This window comes from Triturus cristatus, chromosome 7 (assembly GCF_964204655.1).
Source record: "Triturus cristatus chromosome 7, aTriCri1.1, whole genome shotgun sequence".
Classification (NCBI taxonomy): Eukaryota; Metazoa; Chordata; class Amphibia; order Caudata; family Salamandridae; genus Triturus; species Triturus cristatus.
The window spans coordinates 258,226,340-258,245,484 of NC_140590.1; the positions used below are offsets into that span (position 1 = coordinate 258,226,340).

General features: G+C 43.4%; 1 protein-coding gene across 1 annotated transcript in view; it reads left to right on the forward strand.

The window, feature by feature from the left end:
* PRRG2 (proline rich and Gla domain 2) overlaps positions 1 to 19,145 on the forward strand; it is a 267,782-nt gene that overhangs the window by 120,472 nt on the left and 128,165 nt on the right. The window contains exons 3-4 of the mRNA XM_085616147.1: positions 841 to 968; positions 2,233 to 2,396. Of these exons, the coding sequence (XP_085472273.1) occupies positions 851 to 968; positions 2,233 to 2,396 (282 nt within the window). The 5' untranslated portion in view covers positions 841 to 850. The remainder of the gene's footprint in view (positions 1 to 840; positions 969 to 2,232; positions 2,397 to 19,145) is intronic.

Genomic DNA, 19,145 nt, shown 5'->3' on the forward strand with positions numbered 1-19,145 from the left:
CTTACACTGGCCTCACATTAAACATGCTTTCTAAATGTATTCTTGTAACCATGAACTCTTTCATTGCTACAACTGTGTGTGGGGTAGGGTGTGTAAGTGGGTGTCTTTGGTTTATCCACAACAGATTCTGACCTTATACACTTTCCCTCTTGCTGCTTTTTGTGGATCTTTGTGTTGCTGTAACTCGATCTGTAATCACAAGGCGATAGTATTGGTGCTGCCTCCATGGTATTCCCCAGATGGCAGTGTGATGCTGCTTTTTCCCATTCTTTGGTTGATGGTGCTACTGCTACTTTCCATCCCCATTCAACTTATGGTACTGTTGCTTAATCTGCTGGGATCTATTTACCCACCGTTTGGCTCTGGGCTCCTGGATTGTAGTGCTGGTGAGCATGATAATCCATGGTCGCGCATTTCTTGCTCTCGGGTAACACTTTTGCTTCCTCTTTTCTCCTGCTTACTTCCAAGTGGTGCTACTGGCTCTTGCTTTCCCTCCTCAAAACCTATTCTGTGCTATTTTTTTGTCATCCTTTCTGTTCTCCTCCACGTTCTGCTGTCCTTTTCTCATTGTCCTCCTATTCTTCTCTTGTCCTGGTCTCCTTAAGATGGTGCTGTCTCCTTCCCTCCATTTTCTCTCTGGCTGGTACTGTCTCTTGCGGACCTATCTAGTATGCGCTGTCTGTCCTTCTTTTTCTTTTCTTTTTTTTTGCTCATCCTCCTTTGTTCTCTTCAGCATAGTACTATCTCTGGCAAGACCTCTTTCTGGTCTTAAGATGGTGAGGTTCTTCTCTCTCTCGTTCTGTCTTGAGGCTTTCTCACAATAGTTCTTTGCCTTTGCAGGTTAGCGGGAATGCGGTGGTGGACGCAAACGTCGGTTCTCCTGCTGCTCCAGGCCTGTGCAGTGAGCCTAGCACACATTCTGATGCCTCGTAGGCAGGAGGGAGCCTCTATCCAAGCAGAGCAATCAGGTGAGTGGGTACGAAAGTGGGAAGGTAATGAGGGATGCAGCTGAGAAACTTAAATAGGATATGTTTGTCCAAGACTGGTCTTTCCTAGTTTCACAGTGATCTAGGGGTGTGAGTTGTATTTTTTTTTTTTTTTTTTTAAATGATGAATGTTGCTTCACCTCTACGCTAGTACTCAGCTTGTGCCAGTGCTGTGCATTTAGATGATGAACGTTGCTGTATGGCAATAATCTGCGTCCGAGGTGCATAGTGAAGTTCTAGGAATGGAAGGCAGATACTTGTGGACTGCCTTGTATCCAGGCACACTGTGCAGCTCATCTATGTATCAAGGGCAAAGCTTACCTTAAAGACTTGGGTCACTGAGTGCAGTTCATCAGTGTTCACTGTGGTGCACACCACAGTTTGCGCTTGTGGCCTGCAGTGCACAGCACAGCTCATCTTCATGTACGGAGGCAAACATAATGCCGTCATTATCTTTTAAACACACTGCAACTTGTACCTGTGTTGTTCATGATCCCGGGCCATACTGTGCAGTTTGTCCTGCGGCTCGTAGTAGAGCTACTGTGCAGTAGGTACTGGGCTTTACAGTGCATCTCATCCTTATGTCCTAAGAAACACGCATCCATAGTTGAGGGGCATGTAGTGCAGCTTGTCCTCTTGTTTTGTGCCACGTGGTCATCCTTTTGTACTAGGGTACACAACGCAGCTCATCCTTGTGAAATAAGAAACGCAGCTTAACGCTTTCCTAGTCACACAGTGCAGCTTATATCTAGGAAACACTCATCCTTGGTTCATGGGCATGCAGTGCAGCTTTTCCTCTTGTTATGTGGCACATAGTACAACTCATCCTTGTGCAGTGCGTCACACAATACAGCTCATCCTTGTGTTATAGAAAATTCAAGACGACTTGTTCTCTAGCCCTTGGGGACATCACACAGCAGAGCACCCAGTTGTGGGGAAAATTGGGCACTGGTTCATTCTGTCCTTGGGCACACAGTGCATCTGTTTCTCCAGTACTTCCGGATACAATACTGGAATTCTGCTTGCCCTGGAAGAACACAGCGCAGACCAGAGATTTTTGGGTCTGTTTGCGCATTTCAAAAACCGAATAAGTCCGGGAGAGGGCACAAGAGTAGTCTTCTTAGATATGAACAGGCTGAGGAACCCAGTTTAGGTTGTGCTGCACTGCTATTTAAAATTGTCCTGTTTTCAAAGGTATAGAGTATGTGTGGTAGTATTGATCCTTAACTTCTGATTTCCACTCTAGTATTTCTTGGAGATGAATCTGCACACAACTTTCTGGGGCGCAGACTCCTGTATAACAACTGGGACCTAGAGGCCCTGACCCCGGACAGCCTGGAGCGAGAGTGTAAGGAGGAAATATGCAGCTATGAAGAGGCCCGGGAGTGTTTTGAAAATGACCAGCTGACGGTGAGTGGCTCGAAGCTGTGCCAAGACTTGCTTTGTAAGGATGTTGTTCTATGAGTTGGTGAAAATGTTCTCTCTTATAACAAATGCTTTAGTACCATACTTAAGGTTACCGGAGATGACATAAATAATCAGCTATTGCCTTATTATGAGAGGAGTTGTAGGTCTAGCTTTGGCATAACTGTGCGGTGTGAATCTTTTCTGGATTCACATACTGGTTATTAATTGTCATTTAGTGGTTGGGTCCAGAATTCTTCCCAAAAACGTTTGTCCTTCTACTATTTTTGTGTTTTGGGGTTGGTGGGCGTCAACGTACCTCTATTTGGGGTCCCTTCTGACTTTATTGTGCTTCCTCCAGAAGCTCCAAGCTTTAGTCGCCATCTTTAGATTCTTTTTTTCCACCGTTGGGGTCTGGCTCCATGCAGGAGGATCTCAAACAATCTGAAGAAAAAAGCTAACGGAAATCAAGAAGAAATCGCCTAAAGTTCACTAGGGCGAAGGAGTCCTCCATAAAAGATACCGGAAAAGTTCTGGGAGTAGGACAAGGTATCTTCAGCGACAGATAATAAAAATGCGCGTGCAGGGGGCTCCCTGTACTTGTTGATGGAGAAGACACCATTCCAGTTTTGCAAGAACTGTCCCCTTAAGTTTGCGAAAAAGGATCAGCACCCGGTCTGCAATCTGTCGGTAGATTATCGAAGTGAAGTTTGCAACCCCTGTGCAGTGTTCGGCGACAGAGCAGCCCACCATACAATGCAGGCCCAACATCACACTTCATCTGTACGAGATTTGGGCCTTTTCAGCGATTAGGAAGAGAACATCGCAGAAGGTCCATGAGGGGACACTGAGGTCAACCTCCAATAGGGGACATCGACCGAGGAGGGGCAAGAAGACTTCTAGATCAGAGATCAGTGACTCGGCTTCCTTAAAAATTTTACCCTAGCCCAAAAAATCAGACTCTAAAACCTTGAAGGCGCCAATGGCGTCGAAGCATTCGGCGATTGCAAGTATGACCGGAGAAGAGTACCCTCTGTTCCTTCTAAAAGGACACAGCAGAGGAAAAGACCCCTAAAAAAGATGTTGAAGGACAGTCAAGGAAAAGAGGCATCGACGTCATAACAGTAGAGGTTGGAAACCAAACGACACTGTTCGCCGAACACGTTGTCTCCGAAAGATTTGTTGTCAAAATGTACGCATGAGAATCTCAACGGCCAACATCAAGCAGCTGAGCTCGAGAAAAAGAGGAGACGACTCGAAGCTGAAATAACCAGCATTTGAAAAAGGAAGAAAGACTTTGGCAAATGTCTACTCTAAAACAATTTTGAATCCCAAGTAAGTCTTCGACATCGAAGGATCAATGGGACGAAGAAATAGAGCCTTTAACCCCAGAACCTCAAGAGGACCAAGATCAAGAGATCTGCTAGGAGGAAGAGCAAATCTACCAGGGTTCTGAGGCTTCAGAGTACTAAAACTCACAATTGCAAGACCTGGAAAAAGACTCTCCAGATTAAGGGGTAGACATATCCTTCAAGACCATCACCTCCCGATGCTGTTGGAATGTATAATCAGGTTATAGGAAATGCAGCAGAGAGGTATGGGGTACAGTTGAGAGGAGAGCCAACAATCCTATTTTTTTTATTAGAAACTCTCCTGCCTGCACAGTCAAGGAATCATTTTTAACCAGTGCTCCCCACTGTCTTGGTTCGGGGAAAGGAGGTTTTCAAGGAACCAGAAACATGTAAAGCAGTCACTCCTAGGTCAGAGAAGAAGTATAGACATTCTTCAAAAGACCCAAGTTCTATAAAAGGGAACAGTCCCGGCAGATTTGATATCAACAGCCAGGAAAAGAGCCAACATCCCAAGCACCACGAGGCCGCCTCCAGATAAGGAGAGCAATAGAAGGGACCTTATGAAGTGAAAAGGAGAAAAGAGTGTTGCAAACCAGTATAGAATGTAAAATCAAACACCCTGCTTACTCATCATCCCTACTAACATGGGGAGGCAATAGGAGAACTAATGAAACATCTCCCAGAAACGGTACCAAAAGAGGGCAGCACACATGGTGGATGATGGCAAGAATATCATCAATACCTGCTTAAAATCTACTCTGGATGCAGCAGAAACATCAGGAAGACAAATGATGGGAATCACGGAGAGACGCCAGGCCTGGTTAAGAAATGCAGGGTTTAAGCCAGAGTTGCAAACTAATCCACTAAATGCACCATTCGATGAAGAACAACTGTTTGGGAGTCTGGTGCATAAAATTCTGAATCAGTTGAAAAAAAGACAATAAAACTGCCAAGTCAATGGGGGCTCTACAGTTCAGAGGTAACCTGCGTAGGGGAACAGTACCCTTACAAAGGGCTACAGGAAGGGGCTCATACCATACCGGTACATCCCATCAGACATATTAACAGTTCTATCATGGAGGTAGTCAAACGGGTCAGCTAGCACAAAACTGACAGTACCAATTGGGTAGACAGTCCTTTTGTGGACAACCACGTGGAAGAGGACAGCCATAGAGGGGGTGGGAGAGCTCCCCCATCAAGTAAGTGACTCATCAAGGTTCACAAGAAGCACTCCTCAAACATCAAAGAGTGCAACAACAAATATACAAACACAAGAACTTATACATTTAACACCATTAGGAGGCACAATAAAAAAAAAAGTCCCTCCAGGAGTGGAAGAAATCACCACAGACATGGGTTTTAAAACTAATACAGTTTTGATATTGCATAGAATTAAACAAGACTCTTCCAGAAAGGGAACCAGGTGTAAAGGTACATTCAAGTGAGGAAAGAGTTCGTCTACTCAGAGGTGGAAAAGTTGCTGTCAAAGGAGGCTATAAAGTTGGTGCCAAGACTGGAGAGAAACAAGGGAAACTACTCAACATACTTTCTAATTCCAAAGGTAGGTGGGTCACTCAGGCCAATTTTAGACCTCCAGGTTTTTTAAACTAATTCATAAGAACTCAAAAATTCAAGATGACTACCCTGCAGGAGGTAATACCCCAGATGCAAGTGGGGGTTTGCATCGCCACAAGAGACTAAAAGGATGCTTATTTACCCATTCCCATGAACGCAAGCCACAAGAATATTTCTCAGATTTGTGGCAGACCAAGAACACTACCAGTTCAAAGTACTAGCTTTTGGAATAAAATCGGCACCAAGAGTATTCAAAAGTAAATAACAATTTTAGGTTTGCAGGGGAATCTGGGTAAGGAAACATTGGGGGATCCCGCAAGCAACACCTCCTTGGACTCCCCCAGTTGTCGAGTTTTCAGAAATCTGGATTTGGTAGGTTTCACTACATGGCCGCCAAGCCCGGGACCAAAAATGCAGGTGACCCTCTTGCAAAACCAGGTAGTTTTGTGATTTATAATATTTGATGCCTCTACAATACGTTTTGGGCCCTTCCTTGTCGTGGGCACGTGGCCCGCCCACACAATTGAGGTAGTATCTGTATTGGGAACACTGGGTGGTAGGAAATATGTGTTTTTTCTGGTTCTGGAAGAATATGGCACAGTAATGAAAGGAATGTGTGACTTTAGTCACATTTTGAGGTTTGCAGGGTATTTTGGGTAAGAAAACTTGTTGGGATCCATAAGAGGGACACCACCCTATAATCCCTGGGTTTTTTACTTTATAAAAATGTCTAGAATTAGTAGGTTTTGCCTAGAGACAATGTACACCTTGGCAGAGAAAGACAGAAAATAACAATATTACTTCACAGCCAACTATTCCTCAAGTACACACACATACTGGTTGGATTTGGCACGGAGTAGTGAAGGTTCAGAGGTTAAAATTTTATTAACAAGAGATTTCACAAAAAGGAAATGCACTGTTAATAATTAAAAGGCTAAAAACCTGAACCAGTGACTCACAGCTCATGAGCTGTAAATCTAAGGCAAGATACCAACTTCTTTACAGGCCACTCACACACCTTTTAAAAGTGACACACACAAGAATTTTCACACTGGCAGCCGCGGGCCCAGCACATTGCCCGTTACGACCAAAACCCCATTCCATGTGGTAAAATTTAAAACATGTTGGCACACACAGCGCAGGATTAGAAGGACAATCCGTGCAGTACATGCGACTCTCCTTCCGGATGCCTCTTTCGGCACACTCTTCATTTCTTAGCGGAAACATTTTCTTTTACCGTGGGAGGAATGTGCTCAGGAGAGTGGCGATCTTTCAATCTAGCCACATCCTCCATCACTGCTTCTCTAAGAACTTTTGCCTGTTCACTACAACAAGGCTGCCTATCAGAGACTGCTGAAACTGAACAAATGTCAACTTTGACTCTGGAAAACAATTCTTAAATACAACAAAAGCATTGAAGATTGCTAAATGGAATAAATGGATAGCCAACTTCTTATGCCAAACACCTTATGAACAGCAGTGTAAGGTTCCAACCTCTGATCTACTCGATGTATGCCACCCATGTACTTATTGTAGTCTAAAAGGCACACAGGTTTGCACATTTTTGCAGCCTGACCCCAAACGGTCACAGGTGAAGTACTTTTATCATGGATGGTAGTCGGCATATAGACATCTCTCCTGTCAGAACATTTCAGAGCCAGAAGTTCATCGCTACGTAAGGCACTGCACTGTCCTGTACAAACAAGCTCTTTTGTGTAACCTTTACGGTTAGAGCGGATTGTGCCACAAGCAGAAGTGTCCACTTTGAACAATTACCTCAACAATGGCACACCAGTCTAAAAGTTATCTACGTATAAATGGGAACCTTTGTTAAAAAGTCCTCCACTAAGTTCCCACACAATTTTCTCTGTAACTCCAAAAGTGGATGGACATCCAGAGGGGTCAATACTGAATCCTTACCAGTGTAGACCCTGAAATTAAGGACATATCCAGTAATACCCTAAGATAGCATATGCATCTTAATTCCATAACATGCCCTCTTGCTAGGAATGTACTGCCTAAAAATCAATCAGCCCTTGTACGGGACCAAAGACTCATCCACAGCTATTTCTTTCCCTGGCACATAGATCTCTGAAAAACTATCTACCACGTGATCAGGGACAGGCCGAACCTTGAAAAGACAGTCACAATCAGGACGATCTCATGGCAAAGCTAAATCATTAGCAATAAAATCCAAAATCCGAAGAAGAAGCAAATACCGATTACGATTTATGGTTGCAGGAAATCTAGGCGTTACAATCAAGGGATTAGTAGACCAATATGAAGACAGTGACTGCTTCCTTATTAGGCCCATCAAAAAAGTTAAACCCAAGAACCTCTTCAACTCATCCAAATTTGTTGGAGTTCACTGAGTAGCTCTAGAGTGAGACTTAAGTCTGGCACTGTTGTCCCTCAAATACTTTTCAGCGTACAAATTTGTCTGCTCAACAATCTCTTCCAAAAATAGATCGTCCATAAACAACTGAAAAAAATGTATAGGCATCATTTTTTAAAAGTCTTTCTACACACCCTGCAACACCACTAAAGGCAGGCAACACCGGCTGCACCATGTTTGGGTCAACTCAGAGTCCAGCACTTCCAAAGGGAAGCCTTGCAGCCTCTGGCTGCAACGCACATGCCTTTTGCACTATTGGCACTCCAGTGTCTTGCTCTAAAAGCAGCTTTTCATCTGCACTGAGAGTGGCTTCTCATCAGATGATTCCTCTCGGAAAATTCACTCCTAGAATCCTGGCCTTCCTCCTCTACCTCGGATGCAGAGTCAGATTCATAATTTATGGTCAGAAGACTCGAAAAGCATACCAACAACCTACTGAGCGGTCATGCTGTATCTAACCATAATCCTTAGTTATACAAGTAACTTGACAGACAAGTCAATATGACCTAACACTGTGGTAAAAAAGTAATAAAGTGCAGATTTATTAAACAAAAAGAAAAACAACTGGCATATAGCTGTTGTAAGGTAAACTTAATCAGTACAAAGCACACAAAGACCTGTATACTATAAAACAATACCACTCACATGCCAGAGACTGCTAGACTCACCAGCACTTACTCTGCACAGACACAGCAGGCACCAACGATATCCCAGGGGCAGAAGAGGGTCACTGCCTAACCCTCTGAATCATTTCTACAGGACTCTGTTTAGTACCAAAGGATGGTCTGGCGGCTGCATACTATGCTAGGTTTTCCAAAATGTCAACATTAATGGGTAGGTCACCATACCAGACGTAGTGACCATATAAAGCAAAAGACCTTGTCCGGCTAGTCAGAAAAACCTTTGGCTAGCCACCTGTGGCGCCTGTCTGGCTGTTTTGAAGTCACAAGCACAGATGAAGTTTGATTACCAAATGCAAGATTGGGCTGGTTGCTAGATTCCATAAACGGGATGCATTAGCTATTCATGGCTGGAAATAATATATGGGGCACTCAAAAAAACCTGGTCTTAAGACACCTAACCAGGCAACTAGAAGGAGGGAATTCTTCCCACCAGTGCATTCCTTTGAAATTAATTTAATTTTGATGTTTCCTTACCAGTGCTGGAGTTGAATTTGTTAACCAAATTTGCGATGTAATGTATTACGTTTTCCAGACATGACTTTCTAGTATTCACAGATACACATTGGCACACGGGGAGAGCAAATCTCACTAAATATCTGGTCAAATTAGGTTTGCCAGGACTTCGAAAATTAGGACACGGTTACCCTACGTTGCTTGATGTTGCTTTCAGTGATCGGTATCTGCCTGCTCTGAAACATGACAAAGCACTGTGCAGTTTGTGTTACATTGAAAAACACGTTTTTGTTTCCCTTAATATTTTAAACATACAACCAGATATGTAAGAGGTTACCACCAAAAGAAATCTCTGCTTGTGAAAAAAAATTGCCCGTATACACTATAAGGTAGAAGCTTAAAACTGGTTCACGCTTTGTGTAGCAAACATTATAAAACATCCTACTGTCTAGTGCTTCCCTTTCTCCTTCCATAATTTCCAGACCAAATGTTTGAGTTTATAATGTGCATTAAATGCACTCGGTGAGTCCTGGACCCTTGTCTCGCTCACCTAGCCAAAGCTCAATGCCAGGCCGGGCCATGCACATGTGTGGAATCCTAAAATAAATCTCCAAAACTTTTTTACAAGTTCTATAAAAGCGCTGGTAGCACTGAAGTGAAAAATTCCCCCAGACCCACTTATCTCGTCAATCTCTGCCTGTTCTGCAACATATTTCTTGGTAAGGTTCTTGAGAAATCCACATTTGCAAATCTCACTGCTCAAAAAAAAAAAGTTCCTTCTTTCATTTGTTAAATTCTCTGTCATTGAGTTGTCTGTTCCTGGCTTTCACATTCTACTTGGCACCTCAGCTGCCTTGAGTTTAAACACTTTTTTATTGCATTTCATATCCAAACAAGAGATTAAAAACAATACCTATAACTCCCACCCGCTCCCCTACAATCAAAGTCCAGAATATTCTAAGAGTTCTATAGACAGATTAAAAGCATGCCCCAAAGTTTCCTAAACTTCGTTTCCTTTGTATGAGTTATTTTTTAGACGTTTTCTATTGCCAGGATCTTCCCATCCACCTCCCCCGGAACCCTTGTATTGCCCTTAGAAACAATATGCATTGATTCGCTGCTAAGAGCTGGGGGGAGATAATTTTACCTTTTCTGAAATATAAGGAGTAAATCTCCTCTGCAGGTGATCCAAGCAGGACTGCCTCTGGCAGTGCGCCACCTGGAAGCTGGTTATATGCTCAGTTGGGGAGAGGATGTGCGTAATGGCTAGGGCGGTCGATCACAAATCTGGGGAACCAGATTCGAATCTCGGCAATGACGCTCCACATCCTGTGATTAAGTGATTTGCCCAAAAATCTCCCCGTGCCTAACAAAAATGAATGTATCCTTCTGTAATGCAACTGGTTCTCAGGTAAAGCACTCTGATTCCTGATACCTTTGGGTCAAGTTTGTGCTATATAACACTCCGGTGAAAAAATAATGTGGGGCCAGTTCCCCACATTCTCTCCAACAGTGGGTTCCTTTAACTTTGGTGGGTGTGCAGTACCAACACTATAGTATTTTTAAGAGTACTTATCTACCTCCACTATGACCTGAAGGGGAAAGGTGCTGGATCTGAGGCGAGTCTGGTAAGAGGAGCAGGTGAGTCTTTTCTCGCAGGTCCTCATCTGTTTTCAGAAGTGTGAGTTCAAGGAGAAGGCATTTCCTCTTTACGGGGTATTTAAGCCTATGACATTGCAAGGGGTAACTGTCAGTTGCATTATGTCCTGGAAGTGATCCCTCGAAGTACGCACATGGCGGTTATCTGAGTACGGGGTCATGGGTGGACGTGTGAAACTATCCCCTGATAGAGTGGTCCCCAAAATCTAAACAAGATATCTGTGCTTACATTGCAAAACTAAGGCATAATACATTTCAGTAAGAAACATCCTAAAGATGGGAGTCCTGTCCCCAGTGTAGACGGAAAAGGAGTAGAGGGGAAAGTGTCTGGGCTTCCCACCTCCATTCCCCCACGCCACCAACCCGTAGTTTCCCACCAGGATATTTTCAGCCCTCCGGTGCTTTTAACCTATCTACCACATCATTGTTTCTTCCAAGTAATTACTAACTCCGTTGTGGCAGGGCAGATGGCTGAGGGAGGGGGCATCGCTGGAGGGCTTTGGTTGCTGGGACGCTATCGGCTTTACACAGCTGGGTGATGTCTGGTCCGGTACACAAATGTATTCCTTCCAAGATCTCCGGGACATATACGCACTGTTGATGACCATGTTCCACAAATACTTACAGCTGCACCATGCGGTGAAATCTTCCAAATAATCAGAGGAGGTAGCAGGATTCTTCTTAAGGTTTATTAGGTGCATCATATACAACAGCTCATCCACCCAACTCCTCAGTATGATCTTTCTCCAGCCAGAGTCATGGTCAATTTCTAGAACACCCAGATATCACCTATCACCATGACAACAGGCAAGCAGGGAAAAGAAAAGTGCATAACATTATAACATATCTCCCTCCTTTATACAATAACATGACACATAAAGGAGAGGAAAAACATTAAATACGTTGAAAAAAATAAAATAAATTGACACCTTTAAATGCAGAGGAATATGCGTTCTCCACAAAATATTATATACATGTGACATAGTCCATTAAATATGACGGACTATACTTTTGCCTATCAGATCTTCTCAGAGATCCATCCTGAATCTGAACACCAATATCAGTAGAACAATGCTCCAACCCATTAGTCTTGACACACACGGCCACTCTGTTCCAATTCCACACTTTATGATCAGAGGTCCTGACTGCATTTCAAAACACCTTAACTACCTTATAAGGCTTTGAAAACTTGAAACCAGAAATCCCAAACCCAGGGCACTTAATCTTGACCAGATCCCCAATCCTAACTTTAGTATCTTTCACAGCATGCCATAGGTCATAATTTTCTTTACTTTTCTGACAAACACGTTCTTCCCTATCCTTCCATGAACTCAAATCAGAAAAAACACCTTTGTCAGAAAGAAGTTTATTAAACCAAGGAGGTTCAAGGGAAGTGTCAGGTTGCCTCCCTCGAAATAAAATGAAGGGTGATTTGCCTGTAGCCGAATGAGGTGCAAAGCGATGTACACTAACTCTCTTTGAAACTTCTTCTTTCCAATCAAGATTTTTCTGTTTCGCTAAAGAAATGGTTTCTTTCATCATCCTGTTAAACCTCTCCACAGTACCATTTGATTCAGGGTGGTAAAGAGCACACTTCTTGTGAACAATCCCACAATTACTGAGAAAATTCTCCATCTCCTTAGAAACCAATTGTACCCCATTATCAGTTAGAAGACTTTCAGGTATGCCCTCTCTAGAGATAATGTTCTTTAAAAAATCAATCACAGTTTTTGTACAAATGTTTCTCACAAAAGATATTTCCGGCCATCAAGAATAAAGATCCATAAGCACAATGACAAAGGTATCAGAGCCATCACCATGTACAGGCCCCAAAATATCAAGAGCAATGTCTTTCCACGGCCCAGAAGGGCGCGACCTCTTTACCATAGGTTGAGTCCTGATCTTCAATGACTTCTCACTGAGAGAACATTCTGCACATTCCCTAACCATCCGTTCAATTTGAATGTCCATCCCCGGCCACTAATAAGAAGAACGCAGTCTCTCTTTGGTTTTTGAAATCCCAAGATGTGCCTCATGAGCTAAGTTAAGTAACTCATCCCTTAAAGAAACGGGAGGAACAAGTCTGTGGCCTCTCCACAACATTCCTTCACTATTAGACAATTGATCTTTCACAGACCAAAAGTCCTTCACAGAAAAACCTGCTTGTTCCTTGTGATGCCACCCATCATGGATCAAATTGAAGACCTCTTGAATAGACTGATCTTCTAAACATGCAGAAGACCAACGATCTTGGGAAATTATCTTAAAATCAATCCCACAAACAAAATCATGAGGTAAATTAAAATCAGGGTCATCATGAGAGAGAGAGAGTGATCAGAAGAAATTAATCTTGAAAGTGTCTGCAACCAAATTTTCTGAGCCTGGCACATGTTTTACAGAAAAATCAAAACCTTGTAATCCAACAACCCACTTAGAGATCCTTGGTGAGATGGAGTCAATCCCCTTGTTAGTTAAAACCTCACATAACAGCTTATGATCAGTCCTAACCATAAATGACGTTCCCCACAGAAATGTCTTCAATTTTTTGATGGCCCAGTAGACTGCCAGGGCCTCCCTCTCAACCGAATAACTGGACTCCGCCCCCTTCAAACTCCTAGAGATGAACATTATGGTATTCTCAGGGTTGGTCCCTCCTTGATACAACACAGCACCTAACCCTTTGAGGCTAGCATCAGTGGATATGATTGAAAACATTTTTGGATCAAAATTGCGAAGTTTAGGAGCTGCTTGTAACTTGCCCTTCAAATCAACAAATTCTCTATCACAGAACTGATCCCAAACAAATTTGACACTTTTTTTTATTATTTTTTTTTTTTTTTAATTTTAAAGACCTTTATTGAGAGACACACAATACACGGCTGACAGCCTACAACCCAGTGGGCCGGCAGCGGAAGTAATCTTATATGTGTAACCAAATAACACAGCCCTGTGCCGTCAACCCGGGGTTACGGCGGCGTTAATAAACCAGTGTATCAAATTTGTGGGGAAGAAGGACATATGTCTTAGGTCTTATTTTCTCTTAGAACTACTTTGAACACAAGCATGTGCCCCAACAGGCGTAAACTTATCTAACAGTCAAAACTCCCCCCCCCCCCCCCCCCTTCCAACTGGCGGTCCACACTGTACGCACCTTTGACCTTTACTTCCCGGTGGTGCGACCTACGCATCACTATCTTAACCTTCGGAGCGTCAAGAGCAGTGGTATATTACACATCCCCGGGGTCTGCCTGCTCGACAGATGGAGGCACACAAATGCCCCCTCTGAAATCATTCCACTTGGACCACACCTCGACCCACTTACGGGGGTACCCTCTTGCCACATAGACAGTTTTTTCCTGTAGCATGCCCCAGTCCATGTCTCTGTTCCAGTCTGACAATGTGGGCGGAATAGGACTTCCCCAGAGTCTAGCTATGTTCCTCTTCGCCACCATTTGCCCGAGCGTCACCCAGAGCCTCCCCTTTGGTGGCAGGTCCGTTGGCTCCCATATATTCAGGAGGCATCTCTTAGACTCCAGGCGAATCTCCACCTCCCACACCTCCTCCATACACCGCACCACCCTGCGCCAGTACCTCTGAACCTTCGGGCAGCCCCACAGCACATGGAAGAAGGTACCTGTGCCCCCCCATCCCCTCCTACAGAGCGCTGTGTCAGCCCTCCCCATCGCATGAAGTCTCGTACAGGAGATGTATACTCTATGCAAAATCTTCAATTGGATAAGCCGCAGTCGGGATGATATTGCGACCTCACGCGGGGAAGCCAAGGCAGAAAGCCACTCCTCATCTATCTCTAGGCCTTCGGCCACCCATTTGTCTCTGAGGGGGATAAGCATATCTGGGGGATTGTTAATGAGTTTTTTGTAGGTGAGGGATATGGCGTGTTCCGGGAGGTGGCCGTCCAGCAGCCTGTCCTCAAGCGGGGAAGCTGGCGGCAGTTTGGTCTCAGGAGGGATGCTCGACTGTAGGGAGTGACGCACCTGCAAATACCTAAAGTATTCGGTTTGCGCCAGTTCATATGTTTCTCGCATTTGCGCGAACGTGCGGATCCCTGTAGGGCCCCAGATGTCCTTAATTTGAGAGATGCCAATGAGGCAAATTTGACACCTTTTTAAAGTAAATTCCTCATATTATGAGTAGCCTCAGCAAAGTTCTTAACAAACTTGTTATAATGATGAGGGAGGAGTGAGATCGCTAATAGTATTAACTAACTCAGCTTTGGGAACTACACCATCTGCAGAGATTTAATGTCCCAAATAGTCAATTTTGTCCAAGCCAAATTTACACTTCTCACGCTTAATAGTAAGATTATGAGAAGCAAGGCTGCCTAAGACTAAGCGAACCTTCCTTGCATGTTCTAACTCATTAGGACCATACACCAAGATGTCGTCCTGATGAACACAAACCCCAGGAATTTTAACCAACACCTTCTCCATAACCCTCTGAAAAACGGAAGCAGCAGAGACGAGACCAAAAGGGAGCCTCACAAATCTAAATGTTCCGAAAAGTGTCACAAAAGAAGTTAAGTCTCTGGAAGATTCATCAAGCATAATTTGATGGTACGCGGATGTTAAATCAATGGTGCTAAACACCTTAGCACCACATACCATGCTTAGAAGTTCCGAAATATTAGGTAGAGGGTACTTATCTACAAGCACACACTTGTTAAGTTGTCTGAGATCCACACATAACCTCAACGATCCATCCGATTTTTCTTGCGGCTACAACCGGAGCCAACCAGGAAGTGCCTTCAACTTCCTCTACAATTCCTTGTGATTTAAGCTTTTGTAATTCCCGTAACATCTCATCCCTGACACTAAAAGGGACATTACGAACTTTGCTAGAAACAGGTGTGCAACCTGGAGCAAATTTTATTTTGTGACTATACCTCCTCAAACACCCCAATTGATCACCAAACACACGAGGAAACTCTTCCATAAGTTGTGCATGTAAGGAGGAATTAAGGCAAACTGTTTCCACATTTTTTTTCCCTTTAAGGATTATCGGAGGATCATTATTAGGATCTAACATGACCCCCAGGTCCTTTTGATGCCACCAACTAATGATGCTGTCCCCTTTCTTTGAGACATACACTTTCCCAGATGCATAACGACCCTCATATTCAATCAAACCAATGAAATACCCTTTTAATTCGATTGGGTCTCCACCATAAGCAGTAGGATAGATGTCAGGCTTAAACAGATTAATTCTGCTGCTGAGATTCTCATTAAATAACTTATTTTAGCACCAGAGTCAAATAACACCTTCGTTTTTTGACCTTCTACCAGAATGTAATCATGTTTATCATTGGAATCTTCTTGTCTTATCTCATTTACCCTTTGTTTAGAAGATTTAATCCTGCAAGCTACAACAAAGTGACCCCTTTTTTTACAGTATGAGCAAACAGCATTCAAAGCAGGACAGGATTTGTCATTGGCCCAGTGGCCAATATTATTACATCGAAAGCATTTATTCTCTTTGTTAAACTGTGGACGAGGTTTCTTGAGCTGTTTGTCTTTCACCTGAGATTTTAATTGAGACCCTTTCAATTTAACACTATCATCTGGGACGGGATTGGTATTCACACTCGCAACATCTTTACATAAATCTTTTTTGATTTCTTTAACGCATTCAACAGAATGCTCAATTCTCTTAGCCACCAGCAAAACCTCATCGAACGTTGGTTCATCCTTTAACCACAATTCATCGCGTATTTTTTCAGATACATAACCTAACATGAATTGATCACGTATCCTTTCCTCAATGAGCGCGTCAAACTTGCAGGTGGAAGCTAATCTCCTTAAATCTGTGACGTAGTTCTCAATGCTTTCTCCTTCCTTTTGCATCCGTTTCCCAAAATGATAACGTTCAAGTATAGTACTAACCTTGGGTAGATAATGAAGGTCTAATTTATACATACAAATTTCAAACTCGTTGAGGCCCGCTGCAGTATTAACTGGAACACTGGGAAGATTGTCAAACATCTTGACCCTCGGAACCAAGACCGTGCATAAGTAAGGCCGTTTTCCTTTCAACACTAAGACGTGCCACATACACTAGCATATTGTTCAAAAACCTTTTTCCACTTAGACCACTTTATCGGAGGTTCACCAGGTGTTTGTAGAAAAAATGGTGCAGCCATAACATTCTGCATTGTTGATATGTGACAGCAAATAGAAGTAAAATAAGAAGAAAATATTAAGAAATAAATGAAACAAATCAGTAAGAAAATAAGCACTAACAAGCTGTATAAGCAATATAAACTGTACACTATAAAGCTAAGCTATATTTTAATCATACCATTTAAAATTAGAGTCGGAATATGTGATGGGAAGATTGATGTTCTCTTTGAGTAACTGGCTAAACAAATGTGTGCATCTGCGCAAAGTAAAGACTAAAAGATCACACTTAATTATTTTGAGCTCAAAGCCATAATGCTGTGCACATCAGCGCAACTTGTACTAAATTTTCTTCCCAAAGCTGTGCACATCAGCGCAAGTAAACTTCCTATTCTTGTTTTATTTATTTATATTTATTTTCCTTAGGTCCATAAAGCTGTGCGCATCAGCGCGACATAACCAGGCTTCGCTGCCGAAGACACGACAAAAAGTATCAGCAGGCTAAATTGCTGTGCGCATCAGTGCGACATGCCCACACTTCGCCGTTAAGAGAAACCAGACGAAAAAGTAACAGCAGGATAGAATGCTGTGCGCATCAGCGCAAGTTGACAATTCAATTTTAAATAAAGCTGCGGGGAAATTAATATTGATATTGTCCCCTTTGTTTGTAAACAACTTGCTCTCACGCCCAGAATGCTGTGCGCATCAACGCTACGTGAATGATGATCTTTGTTACTAAGCAGCTACCATTAAAACATGAAAACCTCTCCGCACGCGTTCCAGTGACGGTGAGACGTCAGTACAACGTGAAACACAAAGATCTTCGTTACCAGGCAACCTTTCCGCACGCGTTTCAGTGATGGTGAGGCGTCAGTGCAACGTGTAACTCCACGAGCTCTTCGTTACTAGGCAACAGTGAAACTCCGCTTGCGTTTCAGTGACAGGAATGAAACGTCATGAATCCAACGCGGACAAACGACACGAAGCAGCTCGGGGACAATTACAAAAGTAAATCCCAACTGTGCGTTTGCCTTGAAGTTTACAAATCTATATTCCTTTACAGGCCAAATAAAACTTTGATGCAGGAAGCACCTAAGAGCGCGCGTGTCTCGTTGCAATAACTATCACCAAACTTTTAATGAAATAGTTTAAACGAGCAAACACACACAAAGTCCAAATAAATTTTAGCCTGGTTGTTCAGTCCAATTCGTTTTGGAAGGAAGAGAGTGTTCTCTTTCAACTTTAACTAGTATTGAGATAAGAAGGTATCAGTCATCCATAATAAATAAAAATTGAACGATCTTACTTCATTTTGATGTACAACGCGGTGAAAAAAAATTCTAGTCTTAATCTTAGGGATGTTGTTTGGAGTAAGATGTTGATATTTTAAAGATGATCCTCTGGAGTTGAGCTGTAGAAGTTCCCAGTCGTCGCCAGTGTTAAAGAGGTGAAATCTTCCAAATAATCAGAGGAGATAGCAGGATTCTTCTTAAGGTTTATTAGGTGCATCATATACAACAGCTCATCCACCCAACTGCCTCAGTATGATCTTTCTCCAGCCAGAGTCATGGTCAAGTTCTAGAACACCCAGATATCACCATGACAACAGGCAAGCAGGGAAAAGAAAAGTGCATAACATTATAACACCATGCTTTGAGTACACACATACCGCAGGGCACATCCCTCCCGGATTCCGGCCCTCTCGAGGCTAAGGTGATGCTGAGTGCTCTTGGGAAAGGGGGAGTTTCCCAGATCTAAAGCATGCTTATGAACCTCAGACAGCAGGGCTTGCTGGGTGCTCCACATGATGACGACTGGAGAGACTCACTGATGGCCTCCAGAACTATTACAATATCCTCCAAACTTCGATTAAAACAAACATATTGCCTCCACTGTGCTTATCTTACTCCGTACCAGCTATTCAAAGCAAGTCTCCATACCCGTCCTAAATGCTTTCGACGCTCTCATGAAACTGCATTTTTAGGTCTCGCCTTAGCCAGCGCATGCGCTGGTCTGAAGAGACATTTAGTGAGTGGGCTTTAGAAATCCTACCACAGGCTTTTGCTGGCCTAGAGCGTGCGGTTACGTGCACAGTAACGCGCATTTCCTCGCATCACTCGAGCAGGCGCCATCTGGCTTCCTCTCGCTTGCCACTTCCAGGTGCGCGCACCACTCACAGGCTCACCTCCTGCTCTCCCTGTCAGTTAATAGTTAACTTTCGGGCCCGTGTTTTAACGCTTGTTTACTTCAAGAATCGGGAGTGTCATTGGCATGTATGCAAATCTAAAGCAACAAGCGAAGTGGCGTTTGTAGGCCTAGTCAGCTATCAGTAAAACAACTCCTAAGGGCGATGCACACGGCCCTCCGTGGGACAGATGCGAACGTGCAGCGGCTTCATCCCGCCTACTACAAAACCGAAACCTAAATCTCACGGACTGGGCATGTCAGTGGGCGTGGGTCCCTCTCCCGCGCAGCTGGTTTCTGCCCTGGAAACTAAACTATGC